Below are 25,376 nucleotides of genomic sequence, written 5' to 3' on the forward strand. Positions count from 1 at the left end.
AACATGTGCGATAGGACCTTTTTCCACAGCTGCACACAGCCTTTTTAAAGCATTCTTTTGTCCAATTTTCATTTTCCAAAATTACCGGGTAGCCACCCTGACACTGGATGGTAATCACTGTATCTTTGGCACACACCAGATGCATCTCCTGTCAGGTGACCATCCATTTGTTTATATATAGTCCTGGAGACTGAGCTGCCTTTCCAATTGAAAGGGAACTCTGGAATGGAATGTGACAAATCCTTGGGTGAAGGGGAAAAGACTTGATGGGTAGTAAATCGACTTATTTTTTTCTCAACTTGTTTAAGGATCTGTAATGTCTCTCTCTATTAGTTCATTCACACACTGGAGAGCCAGCGGACATTTTCACCACGCGATCGTGCTTATGTGGCCTCGCTGTTGACCGTCTCGTTGCACGGGAAGCTGGAGTATTATACGGACATCTTGAAAACGCTGCTGAATGACCTTGTGGAGCAGAATGTTGCCAAGAACCCTAAACTCATGCTGCGCAGGTAAGGGACAATTGAGCCTGGCCTTGGGTTTCTGACCAGGCATCCCTTAAAGAGTTAAATGCCCAGTATTGCTCCTCCAGTGCCTTACTTGTAAGTGCCACATCCATTTTGGAATTGGGCCACACAGACCTGGAAGGTTTCAAATGTGATCCCAAGTCTGTGCTGATCTCAATGGGGGTCATGATAGGTTAAGACCCATTATCCTCAGAAGGAGAACATTTCTGACTTTGCGAGTTACAAACTGGCAGAGGGCAGAGACAATGGGCCTGAAATTCTGTCTGTTCCGCCCAAGCGGAATTCCAGCCTTGATGCCCCTAAAAGTCCTCAGCAGGGAATTGGCGTGAGTCCCGCTGAAGCCTTGGAAAGGCCCCAGACCTTGCCAGCTGCACCCTTCCAGGCATTGCCCATTGCCCCAACTGTGCTCATTGACCTCATCCAGCATTTTGGGACTGGGTCAGTGTCCCTTTGATCTGGGCAGCTGTGGGCCCATTGGAATTTCGACCACCATGTATTTTCATCACATGAGGGAAATGGTGCTATTGGCTTCAGCAACTCTGGGTAAGGGAGGTGAAAAATTAGCCTGGGTTCCAGAAAGTGCATGTGTGTGAGGAGAGGATTGGGCCCAGATGTACTAACTCTCTCTGTTGACTAGCATGCTAACGTTGAAAAAAGATGAATCTCTGCTTTCAAGAGAGGAGGAGCAAAGATAACAGATGAAAGAAGTATTCGAGTAAATCCTTCAATAAGGATTTAAAGTGTTAACTCCTCTGTCATGCAGAGCTTTCTATAACGTATGTGTAAATAGTGTAATCAATAGAATAAATAGAAAAGTGATGGGATGTGGAGGTATGAAAAATATTGAATCTTTTTTTTTTATTTGTTCCTGGGATGTGGCAAGGCCAGCATTTATTGTCTATCCCTAATTGCTCTTGAGATGGTGGTCGTGAGCCGCCACCTTGAACTACTGCAGTTCATGTGGTGAAGGTACTCCCACAGTGCTGTTAGGGAGGGAGTTCCAGAATTTTGACCCAACGACGATGAAGGCACAGCGATACATTTCCAAGCCAGGGTGGTGTGTGACTTGGAGGGGAACTTCGAGGTGGTGGTGTTCCTATGTGCCTGCTGCCCTTGTCCTAGGTGGTAGAGGTCATGGGTTTGGGAGGTGCTGTCGAAGAAGCCTTGGCGAGTTTCTGCAGTGCATCTTGTAGATGATACACACTGCAGCCACGGTATGCCGGTGGTGGAGGGAGTGAATGTTTAAGGTGGTGGATGTGGTGCCAATCAAGCGAGCTGCTTTGTCCTGGATGGTGTTGAGCTTCTTGAGTGTTGTTGGAGCTGCACTCATCCAGGCATGTGGAGAGTATTCCATCACACTCCTTACTTGTGCCTTGTAGATGGTGGAAAGGCTTTGCTGAGTCAGGAGGTGAGACACTCGCTGCAGAATACCCAGCCTCTGACCTGCTCTTGTAGCCACAGTATTTATGTGGCTGGTCCAGTTAAATTTATGGTCAATGGTGACTCCCTGGATGTTGATGGTGGGGGATTTGGTGATGGTAATGCCTTTGAATGTCAAGGGGCGGTGGTTAGATTCTCGCTTGTTGGAGGTGGTCATTGCCTGGCACTAATGTGGCACAAATGTTACTTGCCACTTATCAGCCCAAGCCTGAATGTCGTCCAGGTCTTGCTGCATGCGAGCATGGCCTGCTTCATTATCCGAGGATTTGTGAATGGCACTGAACATTGTGCAGTTATCAACGAACATCCTCATTTCTGAGCTTATGTTGGCGGGAAAGTCATTGATGAAGCAGCTGAAGATGGTTGTGCCTAGGACACTGCCCTGAGGAACTCCTGCACTGATGTCCTGGAGCTGTGATTATTGGCCTCAAACAACCACAACCATCTTCCTTTGTGCGAGGTATGACTCCAGCTAGTGGAGAGTTTTCCCCTGATTCCCATTGACTTTAATTTTACTAGGACTCCTTGATGCCACACTCGGTCAAATGCTGCCTTGATGTCAAGGGCAGTCACTCTCACCTCACCTCTGGAGTTCAGCTCCTTTGTCCATGTTTGGACCAAGGCTGTAATGAGGTCTGGAGCCAAGTAGTCCTGGCAGAACCGAAACTGAGCATCAGTGAGCAGGTTATTGGTGAGCAAGTGCTGCTTGATAGCACTGTCGACAACACCTTCCATCACTTTGCTGATGATTGAGAGTAGACTGATGGGGCAGTAATTGGCTGGATTGGATTTGTCCTGCTTTTTGTGGACAGGACATACCTGGGCATTGACATGACCATCCAGTGTGCATGGAAAAGGTTGAATTATGTATGGAATAGTTTAATATTCCATGCATCTGCAGGATCTATTCTACTGATGCCATGGTCGAGAAAGTGCTACCAAGTATGGAGGAAGTTGCATTTCAGTATTGTTGAGATTCAAGTGGCTGCAAGACTCACTGAAGAAAATTAATGGTATAAATTATCACTCACTAACACTTAATGCCTGTGAGCACATTGGTATTTGTAAAGTATCAATATAATTGTTCTACTTCAGTTTGTTCCTGCTGTACACTTTAATTTTCCCTACACTACCCCAGAGGGAGTAGGCAGGCAAACTGCTTTGAAGGCTTAGGACATGCGGAAGAGTTGTACAGAGTGTCCAGCTCTCTGGTTTTTCTCTCTCTCTGGGGAAGTGTGTGAATTCCACTTGCTATGTGTGTAATCATGGGTACCAAATCAAGTGCTACCTTACTGGGCTATACCACGTTCGTACTCTCAATGCATGCCTGGTAGATTGCTTTCGAACAGTCACCCTCTCCAATTTTGACAGCGTCTCAAAACATGAAATGCGCATTTGATAAAAAGCAATATTGAAATGAAATCTGAAGTTATTTGACTGTGTTTCAGGACAGAAACGGTGGTGGAGAAGCTGCTGACAAATTGGATGTCAATCTGTCTGTACGCGTTCCTCAGGGTAGGTATCCAGTTCAGAGGGTGATCAATCTGTCGGAGTAAGTGTGCAGTATGAACAATGTACTGTGTCGGAATGCTGAGTGGATATCCTCTTGTTTCTTTTTCTCCATAATAATACTACAGTACAGTAGGCCTGGAAAGTAATCTGCTGAAAGAGATGTTGTTCCAATAAACTGCAGCCATAACACTTATTTTGGCTCTTCAAATGGAGAACTGTTCATACAGACCCGTGCCCTACCTTCCAATGGTATATTATCTTGCCTGTCTGCACTGCGCAAGTTCCAATAGATTGGTTAAAGTTACAAACAGATGCAGTTCCAGTCTTATTACGTTAAAAATCCCAATAAAACAACTTGCAAAGCAAAAATTCCTCAGTGGCTCGATGTGCTCGGGCTGCAAGATTCCAGACTATTGCATCAAGCACTGAAATGGTAGCCAAATGGAAATGGGAAGTGTGGAAGACCAGGAATAACCTGCCAAAATGCTGTAGTGAGCAACCTTCTTGAAGTTGGCGTTACCTGGGAAGCTGTTAGCCAAAAATAAGGTGGAGCGGAAGAGGCTGGTACTGGCTGGTGAGCCTAGGCACTACAGGACCCACAGACAAATCACCAATAACAGTTGTAAAACTGGGAAATAGAATGAGAGTTAAAGCCTGGGAACTTGCAGTGGGACCTGTACTTGGATCGTATTACTAGGAATAGTAGTGTGAGTGTTAAGAGTATCTTGACCTTGTGTGCTTTGTCACTGTGGGACATGTAATTATAATAGTGGCAGGAGAGATTGTTGCTGGGTGACCACTGTCTTGGTGTTGGTCCAGTTCCAAATCTGTTATTATCTACTTGGCTCAGTGGTAGTACTCTTGCCTCTGAGTCAGAAGGTTGTGAATTCAAGCCCCACGTGAGCATATTCAGTGCAGAACTGAGGGAATGCTACATAGCTGGAGAGTCATCTTTTGGATGAGATGTTAAATTGAGACCCTCCCTACCAATTCAAGTGGACATAAAAGATCTCATTGCACATTTTTGAGGAAGAGTAGGATGTCCTGGCCAACATTCAACTAATTTCTGTTTGTGGGACCCTGTTGTTTTCCCACACAACAGCAATGAGAGGCACTATATAATTTCAAGTTCATTCTTATCATCTGTTTGTGTTAATCGAATTCAGGGTTTGATGCTGATTAAGTTAACAAAGTAAAGATTTTACTGTCTAATATCATCTCTGCATCTTTGATATTGGTCAGGTTTTCCAGTTATGTGTTGATTTGACACGGGTTTGTTTAGAACTAGCTGTTTAACTAATTTCCCAACTCAAAACTCCAGCAAAGATTTGTGCGCTACCCTAGTAGGAGGACTGGTCACTGTCTGAAAAATGTACTGAGCGTTCTTGGCGGTCCAGCCAGTTAGAGCAGTGCTACCAAAAACAACTTTGCTACTGGGGTGAAAATGCCCCCAAAGTCTTGACGGTGTTGGCCTAATTGTGTTCTGAAACTAGTCAGTAACAGCCCTGAGGCACTTGGTACTTAAAGGCCAATGACCCAAGGCATTATCCAAAGTTAAAATAAAATATCTTGGATATAAATACCTTAGCTACATGATGATTTTTGTTGCTCCACATGTCCCTAGGACTCAGCAGGGGAAGCACTCTACATGCTGTTCCGAGCTATCAAACACCAAGTGGATAAAGGGCCTGTAGATGCTGTGTCAGGGAAGGCCAAGTATACGCTCAATGACAACAGACTGCTCCGAGAGGACGTGGAGTATCGCACACTGGTAAATCTCCCAAAGCACAATAAAGTTTTTTTTTTTAAATTCACTTATGGAATCTGGGCGGCGCTGGCAAGGCCAGCATTTATTGCCCATCCCTTTGTTCGCTCAAAGTAAAATGGAGCCTTCAGCTGTTCCAGTCGCGACACTGCATTTGGCTCCCCAGTGAGATGCTCGAGTTTGATCATCATTTTGACATTTGAGTTCCGGCATCGCAAAGAGGCAGGTTTGCCAGCCTCTGCCATGGGAAGGAAGAAAAATATCAGGCAGGGAATTACTTCTCAAGCACGGCCCCTAGTGGAGAGGCAGCACTGATAGTATCCGCAAAGATGCTGAACTGGGCTGTTTCATTCGACCTCTTTCCAGAAGTTTGAATGTAAATGCAGCACTGGCAGTGGGTATTCAAGACTCGGGATCTGTTGCTGAGTGTTTACAGTTTACTAATCTCATTCTTAGTTACATTAGATACATCGAATGTACAGCACAGAAGCAGGCCGTTCGGCCCACCTGGTCCATGCCGGTGTTTATGTTCCACACGAGCCTCCTCCCACCCTTCCTCCTCTAACCCTATCAGCAAACCCTTCTATTCCTTTCTCCCTCATGTGCGTCCCCTTTAAATGCATCTGTGCTAGTCGCCTCAACCACTCCCTGTGGTCGCGCGTTCCACATTCTAACCACTCTCTGGGTAAAGAAGGTTTTCCTGAATTCCCTATTCGATTTATTAGTGACTATTTTATATTTATGGCCCTTTTGGTGTCCCCCACAAGTGGACACATCTTCTCTACGCCTACCCTATCAAACACCTTCATAATCTTAAAGACCTCTCGGCCTAGTGGTTAGCACTGTTGCCTCACAGCGCCAGGGACCCGGGTTCAAATCCGGCCTCGGGTGACTGTCTGTGTGGAGTTTGCACATTCTCCCCGTGTTTGCGTGGGTTTCCTCCGGGTGCTCCGGTTTCCTCCCACAGTCCAAAGATGTGCAGGTTAGGTTGATTGGCCATGACAAAAATTGGCCCTTAGTGTTAGGGGGGGATTAAATACGTGGGGTTACGGGGATAGGACTTGTGTGGGATGGCTGTCGGTGTAGGGACCGGGTGCTAGGGTTTGGATGATCAGCCATGATCTCGTTGAATGGCGGAGCAGGCTCGAAGGGCCGAATGGCCTACTCCTGCTCCTATCTTCTATGTTTCTGGAGAAGAGAGCCAAGCCTGTTCAGTCTTTCCTGATAGTTATAACCTCTCGGTTCCAGTACTGCCCTTGTAAATCTTGTTTGCACCTTCTCTGGTGCAGCTATTTCCTTTTTATAATATGGAGACCAGAACTGTCCACTCCAAGTGTGGTCTAGCAAAGATTCTGGCAAGGTTCTCTGTACAATTCAATTTTTGTGTCTCATGAAGCAGCACATTGTCTATGTGCAGTGGGAGCGAGATTCAAACTAGACCTTTAATTAATCAGCCTTCATTGAAATAGCACCGAATGAGCCATTGTTGTTGATCCTTATTCTTTGCTAGTCTTGAACACTTACTAAGGTGGCATTAACTGCAGGCATCAGAGAAAGCTGCAACATGATGTGAGGGGACGTTTTAAAACTTCTAGTTAAGAAGAGTTTGAATCTGAAATGTAACCTCCTATTTTCTTGTTGCTCACTAAATTTTTCTTTGTGATTTCCTCCATCCTCTGCACAGACGCTCAACGTCTTGGTGCAAGGAGGGGAAGATGGGCAGCCTTCGCCTGTGAAAGTGTTGGACTGTGACACTATCACCCAAGTCAAAGAGAAAATCATTGACCAGATCTACAAAGGAGTGACCTCCTCACTTCGACCGCACGTGGAAACACTTGACCTTGGTAAGAAAAGAGGAGTCAGATATTTCGTACAATGGCCCACTCTAATTTCACGTGGCTTAAAAAATTGATAGAAGAGGATAATGTGCCATCTGAACAAAAAAAATTGGCACACACAATGCTCCTGATGGCTGGAAGGGAGCAACAAACAATGCGTGGTCCATAGGAGAACACAATAAGTGTGTTTTCCTCAAAATGCCAATGTGAGTGAAAAAAATTCATCTGTTTTCTACTCCTCCTGGCTTTTATGCTCACATTAGCAACTGGAAAATATATACCCGAGTGTGTCAGAGTGTTGCAATGAGAGCATGGGGTGTGTTGAAGAGTGCTGTAGTGAAGGTATGATTGTTTCTAATGGGAGTTTCTTAATAAGAAACACAGGTTGTAGTGAGGGCAATGTGTGTCAGAGGTAGGGTTGTAATGAGGAGCACAGAAAGTGTCAAAGAGCAGGTTGTAATGGAGTACTTACAGATGTCGGGGTGTTCTTAGTGAAAGAGTTAGGATGGATCTCTGTAAAGCTGAAGAGATGGACCATCTCAGTTTTGTCTGCTCTAATGGCAAGGTGCTTTGCTTCTGTGATGAACAGATACTATAAGCTAGGTCAAGACTGCGTAAATCTCCACAACATCTACAGCTTTCACATTCACATGTCTGGCAGCCTTGGGATTCAGTTCTGATCCCATAAGTATATGAACAAGTGTTTTCATTGGACTTGGGACCAAAAGTGAATTTGTCCCTTGTTAAAATTGTATTTGCAAATAGGAAAATGGTTACCACTCTCTCCAGTTGAAGTGGAGTAGAAAATGACATGGAGTACTTGTAGTTGGACTTCCAAATGGAAGAACCATTCCTTACAGTTGGGTTTGAGGCTGGGGAGGTGCCACTCTTTCATTGATCAGGGATTAAGATTGTAACATTTGCTGGGGGTTGAGTTTGTGAAGGTGCTACACGTTTTGCGTTGGACTGGAATCCAGATTGAAATGGCACTCTTCTCTTGGATTAAGGATGATGCCACATTCTCGAATTGGGTGGAGAAGATGTCAGCCTGTCTGCTGGCGCTTGGAATTTGGAAACGACAGCTGTTTTGGAGATTGAGGAGGCAGCACGCTTTCTAATTGGGGTAGAGTTTGATGTAGCTCTTTCGAGATAGGGTTAAGCATGCCTCTGCATGATTGTAATTGGGATTGAGAAGGTGCGGCTCTTTCTGGTTGTGGTTGCGATTTGGTAAAGTGTTTTCTGCTCAGGAAACAAACACTACTGCTGATACATCTGGGAATGCTAAAGTCAGGCTTGTTTGTGTATAGTCTGATGAAGCTTTCCTTATTTTTATTCATTGTGCTGTGTTAAATTAGAGTGGAGATCAGGATTGGCTGGACATCTCATCCTTTCGGATGAAGACTTGACCTCAGTTCTCCAGGGAAACTGGAAACGTCTCAACACCTTGCAGCATTATAAGGTAGGCTTCGAGTTTCATTGGAAAATTATTGAAATGGTTTGCTCCTCTTTTAAATATACTATATTTTTAAATATACTATAACCCTACCAACTTGGTAGCACCCTCGCCTCTGAGTCAGGAGATTGTGGGTTCAAGTCCCACTCCAGAGACTTGAGCACAAAAATCTAGGCTGACACTCCAGTGCGGTACGGATGGAGTGCTGCACTGTCGGAGGTGCTATCTTTCAGATGAGACGTTAAACCGAGGCCCTGTCTGCTCTCTCAGGTGGACGTTGAAGATCCCATGGTACTATTTTGAAGAAGAGCAAGGGGAGTTATCCCCAGTGTCCTGGCCAATATTTATCCCTCAAACAACATAACAAAAACAGATTATCTGGTCATTATCACATTGCTGTTTGTGGGAGCTTACTGAGTGCAAATTGGCTGCCGCGGTTCTTACATTACAATGGTGATTACACTTCAAAAAAAAAAGTACTTCATTGGCTGTAAAGCGTTTTGGGATGTCTGGTGGTCATGAAAGGCGCTATAGAAATGCAAGTCTTATTTTATTATTTTAGCAGAGCAAAGGGTTTGGGGAATGGAAGGGGCAGGAAACTTGCTGGCTTACTCTTCCTTCTGATGTGGCAAGCCAGCCAAAGCCCTCGCTGACATGACCTCCCAACAAAGCCCAGGAAGTCTTGCCCTGCTGGAGATGTGCCCCAATCAAATGTGAAAAGGTGTAGAAAGCCAATGCCAGATCTCTAGGTCCATTCATCCCACCTAGCTTCCTCCTATATTATCCAGATATCTGGATCTAATGTAGTAACTAATAATTTCTAACATGTCCTTCAGGTGCATTTGAAATGTTACTATTTCATCTAGCTGCAGGCTTGTGAAAGAGTTTGAAGTTGTGTTCTATGCAAGTGTTAATCTTAATTGTTTTGTCGTCATGTTTTTAATTCCTTTAGGTTACCGATGGGGCCACGGTCGCTCTTGTCCCACGTCTCAGCAAACACATCCACCATGAAAATCATGATTACATCGCAGGAGAGAGTGAGTGAAAAGCTGCATCTTTGTCATCTGTTAATGTCTTACCGCTAAACACGAGTGTTTTGATCGGGGTGAGGTGAAAAGTGCTGAAGCTAAGTAATGCTAACCTTTGGAAACCAACAGTTCCAATCCCAGTATTTTCCACAGGAATTGTCTGATGAGATTCGAATTTAAGGACCCTTAATAACTCAGAAGCCTTGAATACTGTATCAGTATCTTCACCATAGTGACATATTCACATCACAGTGTGAGCTAATCCTGATTAATAACAGGAAAGCAACCTCGTAGACACTGCAGATGGCTGTAAGATTTGAATAATTCTGCTTAAATATATATAAAAGTTTCACATTCAACAAAAGCTTGCCAGTTTACTTTTAACTCTTGAAAGTATCTTGTCTGAAATATATTTAATCTTGCTCTTTTTTTTCTATCCTCCTCCTTCTCCTCCACACCCCCCACCCCAGAGACACCAATGTTGGAAGATGCAGATGAAGGAGGGATCAAAGTCTGGCACCTGGTCAAAGCTAACGAAGAACCTGAGCTCCCCAAACACCGAAGGGGCAGCCTGCGGGAGCGGGAGCGGGCCAAGGCCATCCCTGAGATCTACCTAACACGACTGCTCTCCATGAAGGTAGGAGCCAGAGTTTTAAAAAAAAACCCAGGATAATGTTTGTAAACAATGTTGCCATGTCAGGACCATGTCTCCGATTGAAGCAGCAGAACATGGCTGGGATATCTCTGCTGTTTAGGTCTCTGGCTTTACCCAGTGCAGTCATTTTCCATTTGTCAAGGCAGTTATGGGTGACTGTGATTGGCACATGTATTATTGTAACGGAGACCATTTTGACCCTCGTGTCTTGCTGTACCTTTCAGGGCACTCTGCAGAAGTTTGTAGATGACCTCTTTCAGGTGATTCTCAGCACTAGTCGGCCTGTTCCGCTTGCCGTCAAATACTTTTTTGATCTCCTGGATGAGCAAGCAGTGCACCATGGGATTACTGACACAGAAACTATTCACATCTGGAAAACAAACAGGTAATTGACAGCTAGTCAGACAGTTTAATAACCTGCTGTATGTGTTTGTGTATGTCTGTGTGCACTTTCCTTGGTGGCTGTTCCAACTTGCCTTTTTATATAGCATCTTTTAAAGTATGTAAAACGCCCCAAAGCATTTCACAGGAGCATAATCAGACAAAAATTGACGACGAGCCAAATGCTTGATCAAAGAAGTAGGTTTTAAGCAGCGTCTTAAAGGAGGTGAGACAGAGAGATTTGGGGGAAGGAATTCCTGAGCGTAGGGCTGAGTCGGCTGAAGGCACGCCTGCCAATGGTGGGGTGATGGGAATTGTGGGTGCACAATAGGCCAGAATTGGAGCAACACAGAGTACTCGGGGGCGGGGGGGGCGGCGGGTGGGATGAATGGACCTAGAGATCTGGCATTGGCTTTCTACACCTTCCTTTCACACTTGATTGGGGCACATCTCCAGCAGGGCAAGACTTCCTGGGCTTTGTTGGGAGGTCATGTCAGATGAGGAGGGGGCGAGACCGTGGAGAGATTTGAAAACAAGGATGGGAATTTTAAAATTGAGGCGTTGGTGGTTTGGGAGCCAATGTAGGCGAGTGAGAATTTTGGATGAGCTGAAGTTTATGGAGGGTCGAAGATGGGAGGCCAGCCTGGAGAGGATTGGAATACTTGAGTCTGGAGGTAACAGAAGCACGGATAACATGCTGCGAAATCTTAGTATCCCTTGTATTAACTGTTTATTACATCATCCAGTTGAATGGTTAGTTTTGAAGAGTGAAGCAGTATAATTTTGGTAATAATAATGGAGATGTAGACTTCCCTGTCTAAGCCCCTGTGTTACTATTGGAAGCACAAAGTAGTCTTTATTTCTTGGCTCAATGAATGCCATCCCTTAGTCAATGTAGCAAGAAGTCGGGAGGAAGGCTCCTTTCAATTTATTTTATTTTCTCTCTCGCTCTTTGGTCTTCCTGAGCCACGGGTGCAGACAGTCAACTTCCTCTTGGCCCATTGCAAGCCCAGCTTGACATTACCCAAGCTCTTGCTCGACAAAGAAATACCCCATCTTGTGCTTCCCAACCTGCTGGGGTGGCTGAGGAGATCCCACACAGCCCATGTAAAGCAATTGCGATTTGAGCATCCGCAACGTATGAAAACGTAGCCATCGCTTTCACGGACTTTAATTGAGCAGCTCCCCTGCCACGACGGGGTGCTTTACGTGTGACGTCGCTCACATGGCCTTCTCCCGGGCTTGCATGCCTGTGCGCTGGTGAGCATTTGATGTTTCTTCATTGGGTTGAAGTCACTGCATTTCTGCTTGTGTGCTGAATTTGGTTGACAAAATTATGAATGAAACAGAAAATCAAGGAAGGGCTTGATTTTAAAATATTGGTTAGTCTCCCATGGCGTTGCTCACATAAGTTGGCTGACGTGGCCGGGGATTGAATTGTGTAATGCACAATGTATTATTCCTGCTTCTGAGGTGCGCCTATGTTTGACTTGGCCTGTTCTTTTAAGGCCATGAAGTTTAATAACTATGTATCTGCATTATCTATATTTAAAGTTAACTGCAATTGGTGAGGGACGTTTAAAGGTTAGCAGGTACTTGTAAAGTCCCATCCCAAGTTAGAAGAAACCAACATGAAATGACTGCCTTTCTTTCTCTTTTTTTCTTATATGTTTTACATTCTTAATTGTGACATCTGAAGTGGGATGGATGCAACATCTAAAATGGCTGGTATTCATCATCAGTGCCCATTGGGGGACACAGTGCAGTACTTCACAGAAACGGCAGACTATGAATCATTTCAGCATCTTTCCGCAGCATGGGGAACATTGCTTTAGCAAACTGCAAATCGCACTGTATAGCTGGTTGGCCAAAATCCTATTTTAATGCAGGCCTGGTCAAACCAGGTCCTTCGCACCAACTCCCTTCAGACAAGAGACCTAATCTGACAGCGTCTTTCGTGGAACCACCTCCCAGATAGGCGGGCTGGACAGTCAGGAATGTCCCTCTGCTCCTCTTCCACACACTGTGTCTGGCTGTACCATGCCTTGCATACTCTTTTTCTCATCCAGACGAGAGCAGAGTAGATGACCCCCCATATGGACTCCTCTAATCTGGAAGGCAGGTTGCATGGGGCTGCAGACTTCTCCGTGAAGCCTGTTTCCAACCCAATGTAAGATTTAATGAATGCAACACAATTTCTGTTGGAGCCATGCAACATCCTGATCAAAAATAAATTAAACTTGTGGTCTGAGTGTCTGCTCATTTAGTGTAGTGGCTATAGCACTGGAACAGCAATCCAGAGATTGGGGGTTTTGCTATACCAAATTGTGAAATTGGTCATTTGTGGCTAACACGAAGAAAAAATGACCCAACCCAATTGATTTGTTAATGTCGTTCAGAGAGGGGAATAGCCACCCCCTACTCAGTCTGGTCTACATGTGACTCTAGCCCACACTGTGTCATTGACATTTAACCCACACTGTATGACTGACTCTAGCCCACACGCTCTGTGATTGACTCTAGCCCACACACTGTGTGACTGACTCTAGCCCACACACTGTGTGACTGACTCTAGCCCACAATGTGTGACTGATTCTAGCCCAGACTGTGTGACTGACTCTAGCCCACGCTGTGTGATTGACTCTAGCCCCCGCACTGTGTGATTGACTCTAGCCCCCACACTGTGTGATTGACTCTAGCCCCCGCACTGTGTGATTGACTCTAGCCCACGCGCCGTGTGATTGACTCTAGCCCACACAGTGTGACTGACTCTAGCCCACACATTGTGTGACTGACTCTAGCCCACACACTGTGACTGACTCTAGCCCACAATGTGTGACTGATTCTAGCCCAGACTGTGATTGCCTCTAGCCCACACTGTGTGATTGACTCTAGCCCACACACTGTGTGATTGACTCTAGCCCACACACTGTGTGATTGACTCTAGCCCACGCGCCGTGTGATTGACTCTAGCCCACACGCTGTGTGATTGACTCTAGCCCACGCTGTGTGATTGACTCTAGCCCCCGCACTGTGTGATTGACTCTAGCCCCCGCACTGTGATTGACTCTAGCCCCCGCACTGTGTGATTGACTCTAGCCCACGCGCCGTGTGATTGACTCTAGCCCACACAGTGTGACTGACTCTAGCCCACACTGTGATTGACTCTAGCCCACACTGTGTGATTGACTCTAGCCCACACGCTGTGTGATTGACTCTAGCCCACGCGCTGTGTGATTGACTCTAGCCCACGCGCTGTGTGATTGACTCTAGCCCACGCGCCGTGTGATTGACTCTAGCCCACACGCTGTGTGATTGACTCTAGCCCACGCTGTGTGATTGACTCTAGCCCCCGCACTGTGTGATTGACTCTAGCCCACGCGCCGTGTGATTGACTCTAGCCCACACAGTGTGACTGACTCTAGCCCACACACTGTGTGACTGACTAGCCCACACGCTGTGTGATTGACTCTAGCCCACGCGCTGTGTGATTGACTCTAGCCCACGCGCTGTGTGATTGACTCTAGCCCACGCGCTGTGATTGACTCTAGCCCACGCGCTGTGTGATTGACTCTAGCCCACGCGCTGTGTGATTGACTCTAGCCCACGCGCTGTGTGATTGACTCTAGCCCACGCGCTGTGATTGACTCTAGCCCACGCGCTGTGATTGACTCTAGCCCACGCGCTGTGATTGACTCTAGCCCACGCGCTGTGTGATTGACTCTAGCCCACGCGCTGTGTGATTGACTCTGGCCCACACTGTGTGATTGACTCTAGCCCACGCGCTGTGTGATTGACTCTAGCCCACGCGCTGTGTGATTGACTCTAGCCCACGCGCTGTGATTGACTCTAGCCCACGCGCTGTGTGATTGACTCTAGCCCACGCGCTGTGTGATTGACTCTAGCCCACGCGCTGTGTGATTGACTCTAGCCCACGCGCTGTGATTGACTCTAGCCCACGCGCTGTGATTGACTCTAGCCCACGCGCTGTGTGATTGACTCTGGCCCACACTGTGTGATTGACTCTAGCCCACGCGCTGTGTGATTGACTCTAGCCCACACGCTGTGTGACTGACTCTGGCCCACGCGCCGTGTGATTGACTCTAGCCCACGCGCCGTGTGACTGACTCTAGCCCACGCGCCGTGTGATTGACTCTAGCCCACGCGCCGTGTGATTGACTCTAAATGTCCTTTTGAAGAGGCTGAGCAAGCTACTAAGTTGTTTTCAGGGCAGCTATAGATGGGCAAGGAATGTGGTCATGCCAATGCCACGAGCTCCTGAGAATATATTTTTTTAATTGGCAGTCCTGCAGCCCTTGAGCTCAGACCCAGAATCATGGGGCTGGATTTTCATTCAGAAGTCGGGAAGGAGGCGGGACTACAACTTTCGGGTTGTAGTCCCGCCTCCATCGCGATGCGGCCAATCCACGCGATTTTCACTTGATTGACCTTGTTGAACCCGCCCAGCGGGCTCAGCAGGCCAATTAAGGGCCACCTGGCAACAGGTGAAGTCACAGACTGAAATTTAATCTGTCAAGATGTGTTGACAGATGAAATATCAGCATTTCACAGCTGTTTGAAGCTGTCAAACACTGACAGTCTTACTTCTAACCTGAGTCCTTCTACGCAGACTGAGTTAGAAATCTCGCCGGCACTGAAAGCTGCAGGCTGTCACTTTTGACAGCTCGCGGCCATTCTGCTTTCTGTGCCGGCTGAATGATGGACTCCCGAAGCCTAGAGGAAGGAAGGCTGTAAAGGTAAGTACAGGTAATTTAAACTTCTTTACACACTTTAGACACACCTAACACACTTACCTTTGCACTCATGCACCCATCACTCACCTGAACACCGACATCTCGACCCCTCCAAGTCCTTCAACCTGACGGCCCGCCTCCTCTAACCTGGCGTGGTTTAGCGCCGTCGGGAATCCCACACTTCAACCTTAAAAATAGGGATTAGGCTAAAAACTGCCTGTTAACTACCTGTTACCAGGCAGTTAATTGGCACTAATCCCTTCCCGTCTCGGATCGGCGGGTCCCAGGGCGGGGCGGGTACCCGCCTCCTTTGAAACTTACATGGAGGCGGGTTTTGGGCGGGATGGTGTCGGGACCCCCGAATTCGGGAATTTAACCCCCCGCACGCCTAAAAGCCTGCCTCACGGCACACTGAAAATTAACCCCTGTGTGATTGACTCTAGCCCACACACTGTGTGGTTGACTGTAAATGTCCTTCTGAAGAGGCGGAGCAAGCTACTAAGTTGTTTTCAGGGCAGCTATAGATGGGCAAGGAGTGTTATCATGCCAATGCCATGAGCTCCTGAGAATATATTTTTTTAATTGGCACTCCTGCAGCCCTTGAGCTCAGACCCAGAATCATGGTGTGCGCTGTGTGGCAGCCATTTTACTTTCCGGATATTGTCTTAACATTTCAATTTTTCTCGAGCTGTTACTCGTTTACTGATGTTTGAAGGCTATTTCCAATCTGTCCTCCTCTCTCTGTTTTAAGCAAGCATGAACTGGATCAAACTATTTAAGGCAGGTTTTACTATGTTCTGTCTTCTGTTCTTAATTCATAAAAAACTGGAATGTTCCTCATCTATGAACCAGTGGCATGATGGCTTTAAATTTCTTTATTGCTTTAATTTCCAATAAATGAAAAAATCTGACAGGAGACTGGGTGGAATAGTGTTTTAAAACACTGACCTCGTAACCCTGGGTTTGAACTCCCTCCCGAATGAGAAGATGAAGTCTGTGCTTTGTGACTAAACGGCGAGTCTGGACAACCTCAATCCAGCTCCCAGTGTATGTAAATCCACAACGTGAAAATGTTTCTATCATGGTTATATGTTGTTAACCCTTACTCTGCTAAATAGACAGGAACTCATTAGTTGCAAATGAGGCGACTAGCACTGATAAGGGATGTTCCACTGTGATTTCTTCCCCTGCACCTAACCTGCATCTCTAGCCTTGGTCCATATGCTTTGCCTTTATCACTGTTCTACTTTGCTACATCTCTCTTATTCTGTTTGTCTTCACTTTTAATCCTAATAAATGGACTATATCTTTTGTATGTGTCTGTATATGCACATGGATGTCAAGTGCTTACGTGTAAGTGTGCATTTTATGCGTGGAGTATGTACATATGCTTGCATGTGTAGTGTGGTATTTTTATGTTTCTGGCATAGATTTACCCAGTGCTGTAATGTATGATAGTGATCGGACCTGTGTTGTGCTACTAGAAAGCCACTAGATACTGCTATATGGCAAACAGGTCATGCATAGTTCTCGATTCATTCTACACAACCACTAGTAATGCTGAGCAGCCTGCTTAATTCCATTAGATATGGAGGTCATTGTGTCTCTGCCTTTCCTGTCACATCTTACTATTGAAGGGAGATTCAGGGAGCGAGGTGCAAAGTCTTGGGCAGAGGAAGGATAATGGGAATAACATCCAGATCGAGAATTCAACAAAAAGTGTCAAATACATTTCACAATGTACTGCGACAAATAAGACTCCATGTGCTGGTGCATTCCATGGCAACTTAACACTTGTAAGTCGAAGATGTCTCTCAATAGTTTCAACATCATGATGCCAGGGATGGAAACTGTAATTATGAGGAGAGATTTGCGACACTGGCATTATTTCCAATGATGCAGAGAAAAAAAAGGAGGATTGATCGAAGATGGATAGCATTCATGAGATACGGGCGAAGTAGATGGGTAGAAAGAAAGAACGTATGTTTATATAGCACTGAATCACATCTTCAAGATACCCCAAAGTGCTTCACAACCAATGAACTGCTTTTTGAAGTGTAATCACTGCTTTATAGACACATGCAACATCCAAACAGCACAAGAGATGAATGACCAGTTAAACTGTTTGTGAGGGTGTTGGTTGAGGTGGGAACATTGGACAAGACGGGCAGTAATAATAGCAAATTTAACTTATTGTACGGTAAAATTAATATAAGGTTGTGCGCTTTGTTGCATGGAGAATTCAATTATTTGGTGGCTATTGGCAAAGATGAAAAACTAAAAAGATTAAGCACTGATTTTGACCATTCACTAAAAGTATCCCATAAATGCAAAGCAGTTATCAACAGGCTGATTATGTTGCAACGTTTTGGGGATCCTTAACAATAAATTTAATGTTTTTAATTTAATCTTTCATATGTAATTGTTAGACATATTTGGAATATTGTATGCAATTATGGGCTCCCAGCCTTCAAAGGGCAATTGGTAGCTTCAGAGAGAATTATAAAACAGGGCAATAAGGAGGATGTAAAAATCAAAGTTATGACGTTGCTTATTTGGAAAAAGCTGATTGAAAGAAGGCCGTGATTCAGGTCATTAAATTCTGAGGGGTGCAGAATATGTAGATGTAAGAAGGTTATTTGGGTTTATGAAATTGTGTGATTTTTGCTTTTTTTTTTCCAGTCTGCCTCTTCGTTTCTGGATCAACATTATCAAAAATCCGCACTTCACCTTTGACGTTCAGGTGTCGGATAATGTGGATGCCATGCTATCAGTCATTGCACAGACCTTCATGGATTCCTGTACTATTGCAGAACACAAGCTGGGCCGGGTGAGTGGGCCCAATAGATAATGGGGAAAAAAGGCGAGTCAGAGAGCGAGAGATGCTCCTGAAAATACCCTGGCAACTACTTAGGCTCACAAAAGTAAAAAAATATTAAAAAGAAAGACTTTCATTTATATAACGCCTTTCACAACCTCCGCATGTCCCAAAGCGCTTTACAGCCAATTAGGTACTTTTTTTTTTAAAGAGTGGTCACTGTTGTAATGTAGGAATTGCAGCATACAATTTCTGCACAGCAAGCTCCCACAAACAGCAATGTGATGATGACCAGAGAATCTGTTTCAGTGATGCTGGTCGAGGGATAAATATTGGCCAGGACACCGGGGAGAACTCCCCTGCTTGTCTTCGAAATAGTGCCATGGGATCTTTTGCATTCATGTGAAAGTTCAGACGGGGCCTCGGTTTAACGTCTCATTCGAAAGAGGGCACTTCCGACAGTGCAACACTCCCTCGGTGCTGCACTGGAGTGTCGGCCTAGATTTTTGTGCTCAAGTCTCTGGAGTGGGATTTGAACCCACAACCTTCTGACTCCGGCGAGAGTGCTACCAACTGAGCCACTGGCTGGTGGTGTTCGGGACTCTGCGATATTTGGACCATGGGGCACATTTGTAATTCAGTCCACATTTTAAAGTCGTACATTCGGTCACTTTTTATATCTCCATTGGAAATTCATACCTCCACATTTATCACGGAAACTACCTGTATAAACTTGTCACGTTGCAATTTTGTGCTGCCAGCGGAAGGTTGTGGGTTCAAGTCCCACTTCAGAACCTTGAGCACAAAATCTAGGCTGACACTCCAGTGCAGTGCTGAGGGAGTGCCGCACTGTCGGAAGTGCTCTCTTTCGAATGAGACGCTAAACTGAGGTCCCGTCTGAACTTTCACAATCAACGAAAAAGATCCCATGGCACTATTTTGAAGACGAGCAGGGGTGTTGCATAACAAATTTACATAAGTAGTTTCCGTCATAAATGTGGACATAGAAGTTTATAATGTAAAAAGGAAAAAAATGTTTTTAATTAGTTTTCATGGGATGTGGGCATCGCTGGCAAGGCCAGCATTTATTGCCCATCCCTAATTGCCCTTGAGAAGATGGTGGTGAGCCACCTTCTTGAACCGCTGCAGTCCATGCAGTGAAGGTATTCCCACAGTGCTGTTAGGTAGGGAGTTCTAGGATTTTGACCCGAGATTTTTAATATAGAAATACATTTTCTCCTTCTTCTTTATTTTTTTGGAGCTCTGCGTCGCATGCAACGCCCTCTTCAAATGGGGGATGAAGCATTTGCGTGTTCCCTGGGTTTTGCCAGTGTTGCAGTGAAGGATACTGCAACCAAATGGCCCAGGATGGCTCCTTCTCCAATTGTTCCTGGTGGGAAGTCTGTGTTTGACCACTCTGCTATATCCTCCAACCACAGCGTATCTGAGTGGAGTTGAATAGGGCTCCATTACCACAATATTCGTTGTTCTTTGAGTGAACAAGTAGAAGTTTCAGTCTTGAATTTTATAGACTCCATTTCTAATGAAATAAAACAAAGATTTTGGTCCGTCAGCATGAGAAGAGAGAGGTTTACGTTCATCTGAGCCAATGCCCTAGCTTTCTATTAAAAGGCAATAGTGGCTCATGTTTTGCCTTAATACTGTTGGGAAACTACAATCATACTGCCATCAATACCAATGGGATGTTCTCGTACTTCTCTTCGTGGCTGCTTACAGAGCAGCAATGGCAGAAGTCAGGAGCAGGTTATCTTGGAACATAAGAATTAGGAGCAGGAGTAGGCCATACATCCCCTCATGCCTGCTCCGCCATTCAATAAGATCGTGGCTGATCATCGACCTCAACTCCACTTTCCCGCCCGATCTCCATATCCCTTGATTCCTGTGGAGTCCAAAAATCTATCTCGGCCTTGAATATACTCCAAGACTCAGCATCCACAGCCCTCTGAGGCAGAGAATTCCAAAGAATCACAACCCTCTGAGTGAAGAAATTCCTCCTCATCTCAGTCTTAACTGACCTACCCCTTATCCTGCGACTATGACCTCTAGTTTGCGACACTCCAGCCAGGGGAAACAACCTCTCCGCACCTACCTTGTCAATCCCCTTCAGAATCATCTTGGCTGCTGGCCTGGGAAATGGTATGTAATGCAGGGAGCCCTAACAAAAGATGATAATTAAAAATAAAAGGTGATTATAACATTCAAAAAATGACTTAAGAGATAATAAATAAATAATAAATGAAGTCCATTGCCCATAATAAATTCCCTGCAGAAATCCTCATGCATTTAATCTTGATCCTATGGTGTTCACTCTCGGACAAGATTTCTCAGCAGTTTGTTCATTTATACCTGATTTAACATTCTAGTGTAATTCTGAAAATCTGATATAACACCTGGCACATCCATTATAGACCATCCAAGGTGAATTGCTCCGAAACATCATTTGTGATGTTAATGTGCAATATGACTATCTGTTGGTAAGAAATTGACATCTTATCTGAGGACCCCTGCTGCATAGCGTTCAGTGCCTTTCCCCCTTGCTGCATCACTATCGCACTGTTGATTGTCATAACAGCATTGAAAATGTGGACACACAGGTCTGTTCAATGAAGTAACGATGCTGCATCGCAGATCCCTATCTTGCATGTTAAAATGTTTCATACAGACCTAGCCCAGGTTTGATTCCTCTATAATGGAGCCCATTCTAATAATCTGATTCTTAATCTTAATAACTATGGGCACTATAAACTGGGCTGCTGTAATTAACAGGGTGGAGACTGTGGGATCTTGTCTGTAAAATCAGATGAAGACCTGAGGCAGAAGGTTTCCCACATTGGTTCTCAGTGTGTGCCACGTGAGCTGATTTAAGTCAGGGTGCAACAACTGGCCTCGTTACTCCAGGGTTAGGGAGAGGAAAGTCAGCAAGAGTTCTCTCTCCTACTGGCTATCCAGTCAGCCATGCTGGAAAGTGCGTCTGTGTGTAGATGTCGGGTGAGGACAAGATCCGGCTCACCTGTGATGCCCCCACAGTTGAGTAGCCTGTCAACAATCACTGGCTAGGTTTATAGATGAAGAATGGCCACTTGGGTGATTCACCAGCGAAGGCATGGAATGAAGCCTTCAGAAGAGTGTGGAGGGAGAGATCCCCATGTTTCCCTATTTTAGCCTGGCTGTGGGCTGGCTTGGCTAGTTCCTCCAAAGCAGTTGATGAGCCCTGATGCTATCACGTTGTTGGATTGACTCAGCGCAGAGCTTTGAAAGCTTCAACTTGTTTAACACATGTATTTTGCACTGGGATCTCAAACCCAGCCTTTCACTTCTGAAGCGTGTGCTGAGAATTTACCAGAACAGAATTTGTTGGCATGATGTCTACTGTAGCTCCGGGTGTACCTGATGTGACCCTGTTGAATTTTCTATTATAGGATTCTCCAATTAATAAACTGCTGTATGCCAGAGACATCCCTCGATACAAACAGATGGTAGAGAGGTAAGAATCCTGAAACGTGCATTTTGCTCCCACTCTGCTAAGGGGTCACATTACTGATACCCAGGGAAAGGCAAGAAAATAAAACTTCCAATTGTTGGACCTCGGACTTTTGGGGAGAAACTGACTTTCTTTGAAAATTTTGCTGCTTAAACATTCAGGCTTTAAAGCCATTTTGCGCTCTTATGTGGTTTCCTTTGACCTCCCCCAACCTTGATATAAAGGTAGCTAATGAGCCTTGCTGGTTACACTGATGAGAAACTCCAGGATGATTTGGACATGTTGGGTGATTGGGCAGAAACATGGCAGATGCAATATAACGTGGATAAATGTGAGGTTGTCCACTTTGGTGGCAAAAACAGGAAGGCAGATTATTATCTAAATGGCAATAGATTGGGAGAAGGGGAAGTGCAACGAGACCTGGGTGTCCTTGTGCACCAGTCGCTGAAGGTAAGCATGCAGGTGCAGCAGGCGGTTAAGAAGGCAAATGGTATGTTGGCCTTCGTAGCGAGAGGGTTTGAGTACAGGAACAAGGATGTCTTTCTGCAGTTGTACAGGGCCTTGGTGAGACCACATATCGAGTATTGTGTGCAGTTTTGGTCGCCTTATCTGAGGAAGGATGTTCTTGCCATGGAAGGAGTTCAGCAAAGATTCACCAGACTGATACCTGGGATGGCAGGAATGACGTATGAGGAGAGATTGGGTCGATTGGGCTTGTACTAGCTGGAGTTTAGAAGAATGAGAGGGGACCTCACTGAAACTTATAAAATTCTGACAGGACTGGACAGACTAGATGCAGGAAGGATGTTCCCGATGGTCGGGGAGTCCAGAACCAGGGGACACAGTCTGAGGATAAAGGGTAGGCCATTTAGGACAGAAATGAGGAGGAATTTCTTCACCCAGAGAGTAGTGAACCTGTGGAAAACTCTACCACAGAAGACGGTGGAGGCCAGTTCATTAAATATATTCAAGAAGGAGTTGGATATACTTCTTAAGGCTAAAGGGATATGGGGAGAAAGCAGGGACCAGGTACTGAATTTGGATGATCAGCCATGATCGCATTGAATGGCGGAGCAGGCTCTAGGGGCCGAATGGCCTACTCCTGCTCCTATCTTCTATGTTTCTATGTATCCTGAATACGTCAATTTTGGCGAGAAATCATTCAATAATTCACAAACTAGCTATTTATAGTTTGCAAGAGCTCAGTTGTCATCTTTTAGAGTGAGAATGGGGAAGAGGTGGGGGGAGGGGGTTTGGTCCTCAAAATTAATTTCTGAAAATAAAGGAAAAACCAGAAATCTGAAATAAAAATGCAAATGCTGGAAATATACAGCAAGCCTATCGGCACCTGTAAAGAGGAGAAAAAAATGGGTTCATGTTTTGGGTGCAGAGCCAGCGTCAGAAAGGATTCTGACGGAGAGCCTTCCTGAAGTGTGAAGCTGTTGTTCATATGTTGATGTACTTGCTGTTCATTTCTGGAACTTGTTTCTTCGGGAAGGTGTATGTTATCACCGGCTGTAACTGACCGGACTCTGCTGTGTCTGACAGGTACTACGCAGACATTCGACAGACTATCTCGGCCAGTGACCAGGAAATGAACTCTGCTTTAGCTGAGCTGTCCAGGGTAAGTACTTGGGAACAAAACGTGTGTCTCAAAGGATTCAGGGCGTTTGGAAGCAAATGCAATAATGATGCATTCTTTAGCTCAAGAAGATTGTCCAGAGTAAAGACTGACTGAGGTGCAGCATCTTGTATGCTGTGATGATTCAGGGAGTAGCTGTTTTTTTTTTAGAGAAAGTAGCCCCCGGTGATGATTCCCTTTACAGCCAGTGTTCTCTTTTACAGAATTATTCCAGTGACATGAACTCCCTCGTGGCTCTCCACGAACTTTACAAATACATCAACAAGTACTACGACCAGGTATGGAGGCATATAGCAATAAACGGGTCATTTTCGGGTTGGCAGGCTGTAACTAGTGGGGTAGCTCAAGCATCAGTGCTTGGGCCTCAGCTTTTCACAATCTACATCAATGATTTGGATGAGGGGACCAAATGTAATATATCCAAGTTTGCTGATGATACAAAGCTGGGTGGGAATGTAAGTTGTGAGGAGGATGCAAGGAGGCTTCAAGGGGATATAGACAGGCTAAGTGAGTGGGCAAGAACATGGCACATTAAATATAACGCAGAGAAATGTGAAGTTATCCACTTTGGTAGGAAAAATAGAAAAGCAGAGTATTTTTGAAATGTTGGTGTTCAGAGGGATCTGGGTGTCCTTGTACACGAATCGCTGAAAGTTAACATGCAGGTATAGCAAGCAATTAGGAAAGCAAATGGCATTTTGGCCTTTATTACAAGAGGATTTGAGTATAAGAGTAAAGACGACTTACTGCAATTATATAGGGCCCTGGTGAGACCACACCTGGAGTATTGTATACAGTTTTGGTCTCCTTACCTTAGGAAGGATATACTTGCCTTAGAGGGAGTGCAACGAAGGTTCACCAGACTGATTCCTGGGATGGGGGGATTGTCCTATGAGATGAGATTGAGTAGACTAGGCCTGTATTCTCTAGAGTTTAGAAGAATGAGAGGTGATCTCATTGAAACATACAAAATTCTTACAGGGCTTGACAGGGTAGATGCAGAGAGGATGATTCCCCTGGCTGGGGAGTCTAGCACCAGGGGTCACAGTCTCCGAATAAGGGGTCAGCCATTTAGGACTGAGATGAGGAGAAATTTCTTCACTCAGAGGGTGATGAATCTTTGGAATTCTCTACCCCAGAGGGCTGTGGAGGCTCAGTCGTTGAGTATATTCAAGACAAAGATCAATAGATTTTTGAATATTAAGGGAATCGAGGGATATGGGGATAGTGCAGTAAAGTGGAGATGGGAAAGATGATCAGCCATGATCTTATTGAATGGCGGAGCAGGCTCAAAGGGCCAAATGGCCTACTCCTGCTCCTATTTCTTATGTAGGTACAGGCAAGATTCTGTGTGGAGACTAGGATCAGGAACATTTGCTTTCAGAGTGTTCCAATTTCTATGGCTCTCCAAAGATTGAATTTCAGTCAGTTTCCTTTGTGATTACTTCTTTGTGGTCACAGTTCCATTTAAGCTACAAAACCTGTGTTCAAAAACTTCAAGCTGTTTATATCAGGTCATATTCCATTTCTGAATTGATCAAACTGAGGCAGATTCAGTCTTTGAAGTTCTGTTGAATCCCTGATGAAGTTTATCTAACTGACCAGAGGATCTGATGGGAGAATCTAATCATTAAACATCAACATAGGATTAATCAGGCATACTTGGAAAAGCAACCAACATACTTAGGATTTAAAAGACGTCCATTACATCTATAATGCTGTTCGACATGCCATATTCTAATTTGAGGAGCGAAAGCAAGCAGCAGTATCATGACAATCTGAGATAGGGTGGTCTTGGGTGGTCTGAGAGAGTCTGCATATGTAAAGCAGAGACTGACTGGAGATGGTTGGCATGTCCCTTGTCTGACTTTTTGTGATTTGCAAGGACCATCTGAGCTGAGGTCTGGCGATCCTGTGTGCACAGCCTTAGTTCAGTCTGCCAGAGGGTCAGGATGTGTGCAGTCAGGGAAGGTCAGTGTCTGTCCAACTTGAAAAAATGCTTGGGTGTAGTCTGAAGGGACATGTGTGTGTTGTCTGAGAGATGGTGTATAAAGGGTCAAT

The 25,376-nt window shown here is 45.2% G+C and overlaps 1 protein-coding gene across 2 annotated transcripts in view; it reads left to right on the top strand.

The window, feature by feature from the left end:
* The window catches only part of LOC147111227 (plexin-B1-like), a 246,671-nt gene that overhangs the window by 218,513 nt on the left and 2,782 nt on the right, over window positions 1-25,376 (top strand). Inside the window, exons 26-37 of one of the 2 annotated variants that reach the window (XM_086001910.1) lie at window positions 334-512; window positions 3,416-3,482; window positions 5,104-5,250; window positions 6,929-7,088; window positions 8,438-8,541; window positions 9,488-9,572; window positions 10,034-10,200; window positions 10,443-10,603; window positions 18,036-18,183; window positions 21,612-21,676; window positions 23,222-23,297; window positions 23,519-23,593. In XM_086001910.1, the coding sequence (XP_085858036.1) occupies window positions 334-512; window positions 3,416-3,482; window positions 5,104-5,250; window positions 6,929-7,088; window positions 8,438-8,541; window positions 9,488-9,572; window positions 10,034-10,200; window positions 10,443-10,603; window positions 18,036-18,183; window positions 21,612-21,676; window positions 23,222-23,297; window positions 23,519-23,593 (1,434 nt within the window). The other variant, XM_086001911.1, reaches the window with a different exon arrangement.

This window comes from Somniosus microcephalus, chromosome 11, assembly GCF_052327205.1.
Source record: "Somniosus microcephalus isolate GS21.2 chromosome 11, FLI_Smic_1.0, whole genome shotgun sequence".
NCBI lineage: Eukaryota > Metazoa > Chordata > Chondrichthyes > Squaliformes > Somniosidae > Somniosus > Somniosus microcephalus.